The sequence below is a fragment of the Gadus morhua genome, chromosome 21 (assembly GCF_902167405.1).
Source record: "Gadus morhua chromosome 21, gadMor3.0, whole genome shotgun sequence".
Taxonomy (NCBI): domain Eukaryota; kingdom Metazoa; phylum Chordata; class Actinopteri; order Gadiformes; family Gadidae; genus Gadus; species Gadus morhua.
The window spans coordinates 9,554,711-9,569,007 of record NC_044068.1 but is presented as its reverse complement, the minus strand read 5'-3'; the positions used below and the strand labels follow the sequence as shown (position 1 = coordinate 9,569,007).

At 44.6% G+C, this 14,297-nt stretch overlaps 2 protein-coding genes across 10 annotated transcripts in view; one reads left to right on the top strand and one right to left on the bottom strand.

Moving 5' to 3' along the window:
- Positions 1 to 3,648, bottom strand: part of si:ch211-278j3.3 (E3 ubiquitin-protein ligase RNF19B) — a 28,732-nt gene extending 25,084 nt beyond the window's left edge. For both annotated transcript variants that reach the window (XR_003974373.1, XM_030346067.1), the window contains exon 1: positions 3,471 to 3,648. The gene's annotated coding sequence lies outside the window, so the exon portion shown is untranslated. The remainder of the gene's footprint in view (positions 1 to 3,470) is intronic.
- A 719-nt stretch (positions 3,649 to 4,367) lies between these two features.
- znf513a (zinc finger protein 513a) lies at positions 4,368 to 13,611 on the top strand. Of its 8 annotated transcripts, none has more exons than XM_030346059.1 (5): positions 4,368 to 4,613; positions 5,076 to 5,209; positions 7,803 to 7,937; positions 9,634 to 10,503; positions 10,699 to 13,611. In XM_030346059.1, exons 2-5 carry the CDS (start codon positions 5,170 to 5,172, stop codon positions 11,745 to 11,747), a joined length of 2,094 nt encoding a protein of 697 aa, XP_030201919.1. In that variant the 5' UTR covers positions 4,368 to 4,613; positions 5,076 to 5,169; the 3' UTR covers positions 11,748 to 13,611. The 8 variants fall into 8 exon arrangements, with proteins under 8 accessions (XP_030201919.1, XP_030201921.1, XP_030201922.1 ...); XM_030346060.1 differs by lacking the exon at positions 4,368 to 4,613 and adding an exon at positions 4,654 to 4,830; XM_030346061.1 differs by lacking the exon at positions 7,803 to 7,937 and having other exon boundaries at positions 9,672 to 10,503.
- The last annotated feature ends 686 nt before the right edge of the window (positions 13,612 to 14,297 follow it).

The window sequence follows — 14,297 nt, the reverse complement described above, 5'->3', positions numbered from 1 at the left end:
ACATTAAAACCACTATCTTTAGGCCTGGTAATGAATAACCTTATATCCTGACACCCCTCTAGATGTAAGAAATACAGTGCAGTTTACGGGGCTCAGTTAAAAAACTCCTGGATCCATCACAGAAGTGTAGAGGAAAAAGTTATTTAAATGTGTTAGAAAGGGACCCGATAATGACACCTGATCTTACAATTTATTCTCATAGCCTCACATTCATCTGTGTTATGTTTAAAGTAATTTGTTCATTCAGTAGATTTTCAGTTTTTTAAGCCTAAAGTGTAGTTACAAGTGTATAAGGGTTTGAAACCTGTAACCTTTCATTCATAATCAAACTAGATACAGAAACAAATGATGACCTTCAACAATTGTCGTAAACAAGGGATATTTGCTTTAAGAGATATGACGACTTAGCCAACTGCCCTTCAAACTACAATGCTGTGTGATGCACTACTTCAGGTGCAGCCCTGACTGGAGCAACAGATGTCAACAACATCACCAAACGTTGCTTTCTACTTTGGCGGTGGAGCACAACAAACGATTTTGACGTTGGCAACTTTGCAGACAGTCAAACGTGTTGAAGCAGCCTACAGGTAGACTGCAAACCGGTTCAAAGCCAGAACCCTTCAGCTCAGGAGTCCAGCACCTTCACCAATAGACTAAAAGGTCAGGCAGTCGATACAGAGAGACGAGCAATGAGCCAAACAAAGGCTATAAGGTGTTTGAGGCTTAGCTTAGGAGGCACAGAAAAAGACGAATGGTGCAAGTAGACAGCAAGACAGTGAGCCCCTTCTGGTTCCACAAGCAACATGCTTGACTAATGACATCTTCCATTCAGAAAGACACCCAAGCGATTAATACTGTGACAAAGACATTACCAAGTGCAAACTACAATTCAAAGGATTCTTCTTCATTGTCTCATTGATTATAAAGCACACCATCACAGAACCATCACAGGAGGAATAAGAGAGCATGTGACAAATTGAACCAACCCCATGTCAAATAAAAATGATGGGGAGTGACGATGTGCAAAGGGGATACAGACTTCAGCCATTTTTGGATAGGTCTCCCAAATATAACTGCACGCAGCCTACACACAACGTTGAAGCGACATGGAATGTCATAATTATGTTCGTGTTGTTCTTGGTTTCACTGAACGGATCATTTCTGCAGAACATTCAGATTTCCCGGAAGAAGCTTGATCCACACCACAAACGTCTGCGTTTTGGAAAAAAGTTCCAGCACAGGATCCTTAAGACACCGACCAAGAGAGGAAGGCATAAAATAATGTGGTGTGTATTTATAGAAAGAAAACCTCCCACACGTTCACATCAAGGGACTGCCCAGGCAACACACATACACGTGCAATTATATACTGTGGACATGGACCAAAGTATTTATGTTGTGAATCCGAAAACATGGTTATTTTGTGAACAGTAGAGCAGAACTAGGCCTTCACACGTTGACAAACATCCTTTTCACACGTTTGACTATGAAATAAATATGACAAATCTGAAAATGATGTAACCGGTGTTACAATTCCAAAATCATAACCAACACGGCTTGCAGGATTACTGAGGTTTAAAGGGCGAACACAAAATCCACCCTCAAACTTTGTCCTAATAACAACTGTATGTCATTGGAAAAAAATACAAACAAAAAGCAAAGGACAGCTACTCGTTTTACTTTGAAATTGACACAGATAAGGTACATTTTCTGGAATAAAAGTAAAATCGACCTTGTGGTTACAGTAAGTGCCCGTGAAACACTGCACGAGGAGAATGGCAGATATAAGGCTGGTGTTTTGTTTGTCGCAGAACGGGGCCAAGGGTAGAGGTCTACGGAGTATTAGGTAACCATGCTAGCAAATAGGAGGTAAAAGCCAGTTAATGTGGAATTAGGGCCCATGGGACAAACCCTTTCTGGAAGCCAGGGGATATTTTTTTGGATATTTACCAGCCACCATTTGTCAGATGAGGGTTTAAAGCAAGCTTCTTCTATTTGTGTCATCAGGCTGCCTGTTGTAGGCCTAGCTGGGTCATTCTACATAAATACATATTTACTACTAATTTAGTACATTTACAATAGTTCTTAAACCCAAACTGCTATTTTGAGTTATCCAGGACTATGTAAAAACAGTTTTTGTTATAATAAATTACTATGATTTAAATAAATAATTACCACCGACACCTTAGAAAATGTTGAAAATAAATTAAATATCTTTCTGGGATGACAGGAAAGCTAATGTACAGGAGCAGCAAGGGGCCATAAAGAGAGATAAGACTGGACTAGGACAAGAGCAAGATGGACACTGAATATAAACCAATGACCCACTAACCTCAGCCTGAAGATGTGGCAACAGCACAGCCAACGTCAATACAAGACTCTGTGGATAAACTATATTTGTTTTGTAACACTTTTTTTTAACCACATTTTTCTAGTTTGTTCTTGCCTCTTCCCTCTCTTTCTTTCCCAGCCACCAGAACCCTTTAATTCACACTCAACAATTCGTCTCTACAATAACTCATTCACAAATAGCAACACAGCAAAACACAAGAACAAGAAAAGAAGAAAACTCTAGCTGCTTCATAGAATATAACTCAAAATAAATAAAGGCGAAATGTTTACAAAATCTGTGATCAGAACTACATGATATAATGCATGAATACGGTTATAAATAAATAAACGAAGGTTTCAGGCATGTGCTTCATTTTCTCGTGGATGTATATATAAAAGGACGAGACACAACAGCAAGCTGTTGCTATGCAATCCGATGACCAAAGGTCAGTTTTCACGATGAGTTCTTCCGTCTCGGGGAGAGGAGGAGGAGGAGGAGGAGGTGGATGGGGAGGCATGGCGATACACCATATTAAATATCTCTTCACTGGACAGCAGCCCACATCAGCAATGCGGCTTTCAGGAACCGTGAAAAGCGACCTCAAACTCAGAGAAGCCACACACACCTCGTGTGGGCTATGAGTCCTGCAGCATCCTTATGCAATTCTCATCACTTTGGCTCCATCGTGCAATAAAATATAGGCTTTCCCTAATATAATAAATAACGCGCATATAGGTTTTCCAACGATTAAGGTACATTGAGTAGATTTAAAAACCCTCTTTATAAACAAAATACATTTTACAGCCTTCACATTTGCCTACCTACAACTTAATGCGGTATCTAAAATAAACGACGGTTTCCGCAAAGCTCTCGGACTTATGAAGGGAAACATCCACTTAAATTATTCAAAGGGGGTATGGGGTCTGTTCAGGGCATCAGTGGGCTATTGCAGGGGAGTGGCAAGGTTAACAGGCTATGGACATTGTTGTCAATTTCCAGAAAACATTGTCGGCTAACAGCTACAAACAACGCATACAGCGCAGTGCATGAGCGCAAGACCGTTCACATAGCGTGAACGTATTTTTTTAAGGAACGCACTATTGTAAAAACCCATCTTGTTACGTAAACAGTGCCTTACCTCTTCCCTGGCGCGTTGTGTCTCTGTGTGTGTGCAGTGTGTTGAATCGACCACTGGCTCCTCCCCCTTCAGCACCACGGCACGGTGACAGAATCCCCTGCCTTTAATATCCGAGCAGAAACGAGCAGCGAGGTGGATTCTGTAGGGTGGCACCGCCACAGCCAGAGAGCGTGACGTCCTCCCCATCCACTGTAATAAAGCAGTGCGCGACATGAGAGGAGGCTCACTGCAGAGACTCCAACCAATAGGATGACGCAGAAATCAAGGATCCCCCACCAAACATAAACAGGAACGCTCCAGTTAGAAAAAAAACAAAATAGAAATAGAAAAATAAAGCATTCTTGGGTGTATTTTCTCACGTCTTTCTTTTTCCCCCCGAATAGCCCACGGTCAATGTAAGTTGCAAGACAGGCCCCCAGGCTAAGTAACAACTGAAAGGCCTTCATGATATTCTATATAGCATGTGCACGGATGTCGAAAGGCAGCTTTGAACCTAACAGTTAATTGCTGCACTGTTTTCCTAGGGAGAGGAGAGGAGAGGTGAGATGAGGTGGAGAGGAGAGGATGAATAAGAATTATGAATAACTCTAATTGTATTCGTACATTTATTGTTAAGATAAAAAGAAAAGAAACAGAAGACAACATGTAATTTACAATACACTGTACAGTACATTCAGTCAACTATTACCAATACTAACATATTGGTTTTTGTTCTCGGATGTTAAAATGGTGGATAATAACTATTTATAAATTAATATCTATATTTAAACCATTATGACCCGCCCAACTACCGTTGTTCCAGTTTTGACGACTTCTGCGAATGAATTCATCTGTTTTTGTTCATTTTATTGCCCGATCTTAGAACTACAACTCCCATGATGCATTGGTCCAGACCACCGGAAATTGTTTTCGGAAGCGGAAACCGCCGATTGAGCGGAAGAGAATGTACACAAGGAATATCACAAAATCAATTAAGTTATGAAAAACACCATTAATTGCTTTTCTTTGTCGCCGCGGCATATAAAGAAATGGCGGCTCTTCAGACGCAGTGCTCTTGATTCAAACTCTCAAACTCTGCATGTATGACGAGATCAACGACGCGCGTAAACATCGCCATCGAGACGAGCATGCACATATATTTTGGTGAGTTAGCTTGAGGGGCTAAGTGAAGTAAATAGCGGCTGTTTGATTTGAACAGCAGTCGGTGATGTGTTTAGCTGCAGCTAACGTTAGCCAGTTGGTGTAATTAGCAGCCATACTTGAATGGCAACGGTGTCTTTGGTGTGAACGGTGCCCTGCATGATCCCACGGAAGCGACGTCTTAAAAGTCTGCTATTCGTTTTGATGATTTCAAGCTGAGGTATCAGGTTTATCAGTGGAGATGGGTAGCTTGTCACTGCTGGTTGAATCATCTACGGCTGACCTTTTGATGTTTTCGTTGGATGTAATTCCTCGTTGTACATTTAACGTCGATTGTATTTAATTACAATGATGCAACATCGATATGGCACGATGCATGTAAACTCTGGTTGATTTTCGATCTGCTATTTAAAACGTCTGCTTAAATCAGGCCGATTTACATTTTTCTCATTTATTTCCTCGTAGAGTCACTAAATAGGTTTGACGTAAATAAGAATGACCTGATGATCCTGGGAGATTTCCAGAAGAGGTTTCAAAACAAAGAGGGGTTTACCGGAAGATGCCCAGAAAAAAACAACAGAATCCACAGCCTGTCAAATGTAAGTGATTTGCGCTCACCGTAAAATGTCAAGCACTATAACAATCCATATATCTGGGAAGTGGCACTTTCCTCTGTCAATCTGGATAACTCTGTTGCTCCATAAAATAAATGGTGTCAATCATATGGTTAACTAAGCATATATTATAAAGGTAGCCTGCATTGTGTGAATGTATGCAAAGGTCCCCTATTTACATAGGGACTTTTGATCGCTTTTGGCCTCCAGTTTGTATAGTTAACTGGGTAGTTGTTGCACCTAGCATTCATCATCAGCTTCAGCCCAAAGCGTAGTTGAATGGTTAAAGGCGCAATGTGTAACATTTCAACTAGCTCATAGCTTAAAACTGCCTGGACATATCTAGTTAATGCTGATCGATAATGGTTTCAATAATGTTATCAGTAGGATCACTTCCTATAGCTGATATATTCTCTGGTCAGCCAATAACATAGATGGCGATGCACCCAGAGCCCCTCCTACTAACACCACCAGAGCAGAGCAGGCTAGAGAGGACATAATTCTGTTATTGAGTTGTTTTTATTCTGAAAGACTCCTGCCTTACAGCTAGGAGCTCCATATTATGCATTGCAACTCCAACAATAGAGTAACCATATGGTGTTCTCACAACAACTGCATGTCAATCGTCTCTGCAAAAAAAAAAATCTTCTAAATGGAACAATTCAATGATTCTCATTATAGTATTTTATGACGCAACTTGGATAGGGAGTTTAAAAAGACGTCTCTCACCGCATATATCCAAAAAATGTCCATATAGACTATTCATACTATTTGCCCAGCAGTTACTTCATTGAAGCTTCTACATTGCTGTGCTGCTGCGTGTTTTGATCCAAACTATCCACAAGATGGCAGCAATGCACTAGAGAGAAATTGTAAATTATGCATTTTAGTATGCAGTGTTTCCTTTTTTGCAGGAACAGCTGTCCTGCTCCTATGTTTCTCCATGTATTTCTCTAAACTGTCCACTAGATGGCAGCATTGTGCTATGGCAACTGTAGGATGCATGTGTAAACGCTTCTGTGTCGTCATCGGGAAGGCGTTTTTCCTATTTTAAAGGAACAGATGTTTTCAAGGTTGTTGGAAGTTAATGATTTATCAGACACGATCTATGGGGACATTGATGGCTCATCCCACGATACATCACCGAAGTAATATCAGATAAAAATGATTAATCCCTAGAGATGCAGGTGTTACAGCAGCCACATTGAAAGGAGAGAGTAAACTAAACAGATGGGTGTGTGTATACACATATATATGTATATGTACTTCTATGCAAGTATACAAGTCACTAAAATAAAGAGGACCTTTCCATAATCCTTTGAAAGTATTCGAACGCACTCGAAGTTCATGACCGTGTACTTTTTACTCTTTTTCACCTACTAGGATGTCATTCCTTCTACCAGCTCTAACATTAGTCTTACATGAGTTATGTCACGTTGAAGGTCGTTTCTTGATCTGCACGAACGCATTGCATTACGAAAAAATAGCTGGCTTACCAGATGTAATTCTAAATCTAAATAAAATGCTAATCATTTAATAATAGATTTTCTATGTGAACCTTCCAAACATGAATTAACCTTGGATGGCAGCCTGCAAATTGAACCATTAACTTGAACGCTTGAAATTAATAAATAAAATCGAATGTTAGATTTATAATAACAATGTACAAAATAAAATATATATTTCTTAGCACAATCTGTGGCTGCTGTCATCTGTTAGTGATAGCCCCGAAAGGAGGACAATGTTCACATTTTTTATCAAATACGATCAATATTGGCTTATTGTAGAATTGTTATACGTATAAATACACAAAGCAGAGGGCCCTCAGAATCTATATTAAGGGGGAATTTTGTATAGTTTATGTGCAATAATAGATCGGTGTATAAAGGGTCTTTTCGAGCTTCAAGTCATTGAACGTTCAATGAATGATCACCCCTTATTCTTAAATAATTTCCTCCAGGATCCATTAAGTCATCCGTATCTGTGTCCTATTATTTCCCTCAACTCCAACTCCAGCCCTTTATCGTGGCGCCGTGTCTTAACGGATGAGCCTCCGGTAGCCGTTAGTTTTATTTGGCTGCAGAACACACGCTGATTAGACGCCACCGAGGAACACATTTTGGTTGGCTGCTGAACTGGCAAATGGTGCTCGCCTTCATTGGAGCAATATTTTCACCAGTTGCAACACTTTTCTATTTCGAGTTGCCAAGTCTACAGGCGTTATTGGAGCTCACCGGGATGGCATGTATTGTGAATTCACCTTGGTTGCTGTTCTACGGGGTAAAATAAAATTAGATGTGTTCCCATTGAAAACCATTATTCTACAACCAAGCAATCATCCGTCATTTTGGATGATGATGATGATGATGATGATGATGACGGTGGTGGCGGTGCCGATGATGACTATGATGATGTGAGCAATTGGCCTCACTTCGCCACTTATCCATCATGTATTCTGTGTGGCGTGCATTTAGGATCCACATGCCGTTTCCATGGCGAGGGTGGCAGGTAACGACTAGCAGTCTCGTGCGCGCGTGTTTGACTGGCTCCTGTCTCCTTCTCTCTCTCCTGACTTTAGTGGTCTCTGAAGATGGTGTAGCCCTCCCTGTTCCAGGATCCCTTACTTTAGAAGCAGACTTCCTCCTAGGACAACACCTTGAATTCGATGACGCAGATCACGACAGCAATCTGCTAGGCCTTGACAAGTTCTCAGGTTTGTTTCTTTAGTTTATTCTTCCTAATATTTTGGCTTATTACTTTGTTTTTATTTTGTAAATGGGGATTTTCTTTTAACTGTGTTTGCGTTAAAAGCACAGTGGAAATGTTGACCAGGGAACCAAATCCCCCCCTCCTCCACGTCCCACAATAATAATAATAACATCTATAACAAAACCTATTGATTGATTATTTAGGTAAATGTGGTCAGCCAATCCCCCTTGCAAGGCCAGTGTTGCTCTTCAGGGTTCTGTCATTTCTCAGCGCATGAGACACGGCGCAGCTGTGTCTCGTGTGACACACACAAAGAGAAATGAAGTTGCCACGGCAGCAGACTCTCCCCATGTGGCCCTTTTGTAAGAAGGAACGAGCCGCGGAGGGGGTGGGTCGGTGGGGGGGGAGCGGGGGGCAGGGGGAGAGGGAAAAAAAATTGTGGAAAAGTGGAGAAAGCAGTCGAGCCACTGTTATTATATAAGGTCATAAAAAAAAAGGGAGAGAGAGATGGCCATTACCATCAAGGACACCATTACACGGCTGGCATGTATTTCATCATCATCATCATCATCATCATCATCATCATCATCATCATCATCATCATCATCATCGGCTGTCTTGGCTCTCGCTTCCACGCGGCCATTATCGTTTCCCCCTCATCATCATCATCATCATCATCATCATCATCATCTCCCCTCATCATCATCATCATTATCATCATCATCGGGGCCCTGCCATTACGGTCATCATCATTATCATTAGGGCTCAGTAATCATCCACATGGGGCTTCCAGAGGGGGCTGTTGCTGCCGCATATAAGGGCAGCCCCCGCTCCTCTCCTGCCTCACATACCACCAGCCCCTGCAAGAGAGAGGAGAGGAGCAGATCAGGGCTTTGCTGTCTGACTGACTGTCTGCTGAGAGAGAGCTGTTTGGTTCAGAGAGAGGGAGAGCGAGGGGAACAGAAGCTTTGTTTTTTTTCTTTCTTGGTATGCTTTCCTAGGGCTGGGAAAGGAATTTTTCTTTCCTATTTTTCCCCCTTTGTTTTGGTGTTGGGTCTCCTGTTGAACTTCAGGTGAGGAAAGGAAAGAATGCTGCTACTGGTTGTATGGTTGGTGTGAAAGAATTACTTTTTTAATATATATGTATTTTCTTTCTTTTTTCCTAAAGCTGAAAGAAATACAGTTTGCATGGCCAGGTGTTTGTGTTTGTGTGCGTGTGTGTGTGTGTGTGTGTGTTTGTATGTGTGGTCTTTCTTGGTGAGGTCAGCACGGTCTGCTCTAGGAATATATTGATATAGCTTTGTGATCGGCTGTCAACGCTCCATTTTAGTGAACCGTATCTCAAATCCCACTGGGAATTAGGGAAACATCTGTTTTCATTTTTATGGTTTTAGTGTTGTTTAACTTTTCAGACAGGTTGACAACGTAAAATCCATAATTGTATTGTTTCAATGAGGAGCCAGCCAATGCAATGATATAATTGTGTTGCTCAATGCATGGCTCAGATGCAGTATGACATATGCTTTTGTAAATATACAAACCTAGTGTGATCTTTTTTTTATTTTGTAGTATTTTCCATTTCTTCTTGCTGTGGTCTTAATCCACGTATCAAGGATGAATAACCGGGATGGTTGTCATCGTGTCCCCTGCTCTGTGGCTCGCCCCACTGACTGTTCTCTGCATGTTTCTGAACCATACAGAAGTAGCGGCTGAGATCGGTTTCTCTGTGTATGCCCAGAGCCCCACTTACAGCCACCTCAGCATGGACAGCGAAGCAGAGCGCTCCCTCGGAGCCGACGACAACCGGAGCCGGGAGGAGGGCGGAGGAGGAGGCCGACGACCAGGGGGAGGGGGAGGAGGAGCCCTCCCCCAGCCCGTGCCCGCCTTCCCCCCTTACCTCTCCTGCCGGGGCTGCGGCCAGCTCCGTGACGAGCCCCTCGGCCCGGGCATCGATCTGGTGGGGCCCTACTGCCTGCGCTGCTGCAAGGCCTCCCGCGAGCTCAAGGGCAGCGGCGGCGGCGGCGACTACTGCTCGCCGTTCGGCGGCGGCGGGGGCGGGATGGACGGCATGAGCTCGGAGGACTCCCGCGAGCACCTGGAGGAGGAGGAAGACGACGAGGACGACGAGGACGGCGCCGGCGGGAGCGAGGCGGGCGACAAGGCCTTCCTGGGCGAGGACGGCCTGGCCCGGCTGCACTCGTGCCACCTGTGCGGCTTCTCGTCGCGCTACGCCAACCACGTCAAGAGGCACATGAAGACGCACAACGGCGAGAAGCCCTACAACTGCCCGCTGTGCACCTACGCCTCGGCCCAGCTGGTCAACCTGCAGCGGCACCTGCGCATCCACACGGGCGAGAAGCCCTACAAGTGCGACCGCTGCTCGTTCGCCTGCAGCTCCCTGGGCAACCTCAAGAGGCACCAGCGCATGCACTTCACCTCCTTCCCGGGGGGCGCCATGGCGCCGGAGCCCCTGCAGCCCGCGCCGCACGGGGGCCAGAACGGGCTGAAGAGGCCCGGGGCCGAACGGGGCCCCAGGGCCGGCCAGGAGGAGCCCGGCGCGTCGAGCAGAGGTAAGCCAAGCGTTTTGCTACATTAAGAGGGGCAGGATGCTCCAGCAGTCGGGGGTGTTGTGTTGTTCGTCTGGAACGGGGTACATTCATTATATTCCGACCGTCGTAACCCATCGTGGCATTCCTCTCCTAAACCCCGAGATGTCTTTACTGTCGCCCTCCATTATCTGACTGTATGGTATTTATTTGTCCCAGAGCTCTCTAGGCCGTCCTCCAACCTGAACCCAGGTCCCCAGAACAGCGACTACCTTTCCGCCTTCAACAGCCTAAAGGGGACCCCCCCGCTGCCCCCGCCCCTCCTCCCCAGCCCCAACCTCCCGGCCCCCAACCTGCGGCCCTCCCCTGTGCACCTGGAGGCCCCGGGTCGGAGGATGAGCTCGCACACCGTCAAGGTGGGGCCGCCAGCGGGGAGCGGCGGCGGCGGCGGCGGCGGCGGCGGCGGCGGCGGCAGCGGCGGTGTTACTGGCGGAGGCGGCGGCGGCGGGCGCCTCCCCCTCTTCCCCTACACCTGCCGGCTGTGCGGCGTGGTCCTGGAGGACGAGGACGGCACCACGGCGCAGATCTGCGCCAAGTGCACGCTGGACATGCTCACCAAGGACGCCTCGTCGTCGTCGCCGGGCAGCCCCGGCGAGCGCAGCGACAAGGTGTACACGTGCGCCGCCTGTCCCTTCCTCACGCACTACCCCAACCACCTGGCGCGCCACATGAAGACGCACAGCGGCGAGAAGCCCTACCGCTGCCCGCAGTGCGAGTACGCCTCGGCGCACTTCGACAACCTGAAGCGGCACCACCGCGTGCACACGGGCGAGAAGCCGTACAAGTGCCACCTGTGCGACTACGCCTGCGGCAACCTGGCCAACCTGAAGCGGCACCAGCGCGTGCACTCGGGCGCCAAGCCCTTCCAGTGTGCCGTGTGCAGCTACAGCTGCAACCAGAGCATGAACCTCAAGCGGCACATGCTGCGGCACACGGGCGAGAAGCCGTACAAGTGCCGCGAGTGCGGCTACACCACGGGCCACTGGGACAACTACAAGAGGCACCAGAAGAAGCACGGCCTGGCCACCGACGGCTGGGTCAAGGTGCAGCCGCCCGGGAGCAGCAACCAGGTGGTGGAGGAGGACGACGACGACATGGAGGAGGGGATGGGCATGGGGGCGGGGCGCGCTGGGGTTGGGGGCGGGGCCAGTGGCGGCAGTCTACAGGCCCAGAGGAAGGAAGTCGGCGTTGATATGCAGTATAGATGAGGACGAGGATCAGGAAGAGGCCGCTTGAGTTGTTGTGTTATTTTTGTGTGCCATGAACTTGAGATTGTATGAATAATTAAATTCAGTAAAACTAAGCTACCAGCAAATTGTATTTATATTTTCCTTCACAAAGCCTTTATATTGTTTGATTGTTTCTGTTTGTGGCCGGCCGTGGCCACTACTCTTGTTTGTAGAACGCTACAAAGTCAAGGAGGCAAGGCAAACAGTTGAAAGATCATCTGATGCCTTCAGACTCAGAGATGTGGAAGGAGAGGATTGAACGTTTTTTCTTATCTGTCGTCCCTTTGTATTAGTTGGAGCTGAGATAGAACCACGCCAGTTACCGGCACACATTCAACAAGACTCTAGAAAACTGCCAAACGCATATTTCCTTTCGTTAATGACCAGCTGGTTTCCTTCCCAAAATGAGTCGGCACCTAGGATTTATTTTCTGGGATTTGATGAGAAGGTTGTGTACTTTCTGAATGGAGTAGAAGGGTCAGGGCCCTTCTTGAGAGTCTGAGGTCTGGAAGGGAGTGTTGGTTATGCTCCAGACACATTTTCATCCACTCATTCAAACGGTTGCTATTGGGATTTCAAATCCGTGAAAAAACATTTTCGAATAGCTTTTGCTTATGGTGGTCCTAACTTTGTCCTTTTAATCATGTTGTGTAGCTTTGGAGTTCTTCTTCAGTATGCAAATGACATGAGACCGGTCAGTGTATAAATGATACCTTGGAGAAAAAAATATGGAATTGTATTCGTTATCGACTGTGGGAAATATAGTACAAAATTAAGTGAATGCTAATCTAATTAAATATTTCACATGTATTCAAAACCCCTCAGGAATGAATAGACTTTTGTTTTCATTTTTTTGGGGGTTGGAGTTGACATAAATTATATTGCATACAAACATATCTCTATTATGTCATTACAAATCTCAAACTAAGCATTGACGGTATCACCACACGATTTCTACCAATTATGACACCCCTGGATTTGTTACGCTTGATTCAAGCGGTTCAGACAAATTTATGGAGTAGAATCTTTCTTAAACGCCCCTATTTAATTTACCAGCAGGTGTGATATGGATCCATAATAATAATTAAAAAAACGATTAGCCACGTGCGATCACCAGTGCACAAGTGGCTTACATTGGCTGATCCGCATCACACCCCTAGGGGCCGTTGAACACAACAAGATGCCCATGTTAACCCAATGCATGCCGAGCCATCATGGGGTTTCAAACGGCATTCTGATTGTGATCTTTGGTTTGTTCCTTCAACCTTACTGCCAAACCTTCCTCCCTCGTTCTGTCTTAAATTGTCTCGAGTCTTTAAGCATAATTTGGGAAGTTGATCGTTTTTTTTTCATCCCGCTTTCGATTGCTGTGTCTTACTGTGAATCTAGTTGTCTTTTTTGTATGGTTTTACTTGAAAAAAAAATCTATATATAAAACTAGACACTTTAATAAGCATGTTTATGTCAAAGTGGACTATACGGTTATAGTTTAGTTATTTTTCTAATGTGGCTGTGTGGACACCGATTAGAAGTGCTTTCTTTGTAATTATTACATAGAACAATTTTGTATCTTGAATGTGTAACTTGTCCGTGGCATTTAGTCCGTTTTGTTGGGGAGGGAAATAATATGTGGGACTGTCATTTTTTTTTCCTCTTTCTGTGAACTAATATTATATGCAAGTAAAATACTTTTTCAGGTTGCCATGACGAGGAGCATTGAAACCTATGTAGACTGCTGAGAGATCCCTCCGGTGCACCGATTAGTTCATATGCAGTGTTTCATAATTGCCTTAAGTGATGATTTCTAAATAAACACCTATACCTGTGTTCATTTACTCCTTCACCAACTCACTTTTTTTTATTCTTTTTTTTGGTCATTCTGTATTTGCCGTTATGAATAATTAGAGTTCACTATGAATTCGATTTATACAGATAACACCATCGAGTAAAGGCATTGATATTGTACCCCAGGATAATGTAGAAAAGTGAGAAGCGGATGCGTCTTGGAGTATCGCGCATTTCAATAACTCAGATAATAAAGAGGGCTACTACACCTCCCCCTATGGGACAGTAACATAATTGCAGTTATCAACATTATTGACTACAGTGATACCAGAAGATCGCCTATAAAAAATAGAATAACAATAATCCAATAAAAAGTTGTCTTATGGTTTAGTGTAATAATATCTGCAATTGCTATTGAGTCACTGAAGGAATGCATTTTCCATTAAAGTACTCCTATAAAAATAAGTTATAATATCCAATAATAAGTTGTGGCTTAGCTCAGGAGGTAGAGCAGTTGTCGCCTTACATGGTTGACTGCCGTCGGTATGTCAATGTGTGTATTAACCGATGTAAGTCGCTTTGGATAAAAGCGTCTGCCAAATGTCCCAATTGTAATTGTACAGGGTAGGACTAATATAGGTTATTGATTAGGAGTCATTGGCTCACATGCCATGGTGAAATGGAGTTTAACGGCCTTTGCAGGTATATCAAACCAATATCTAACATTAAACTTACTTCACAGCA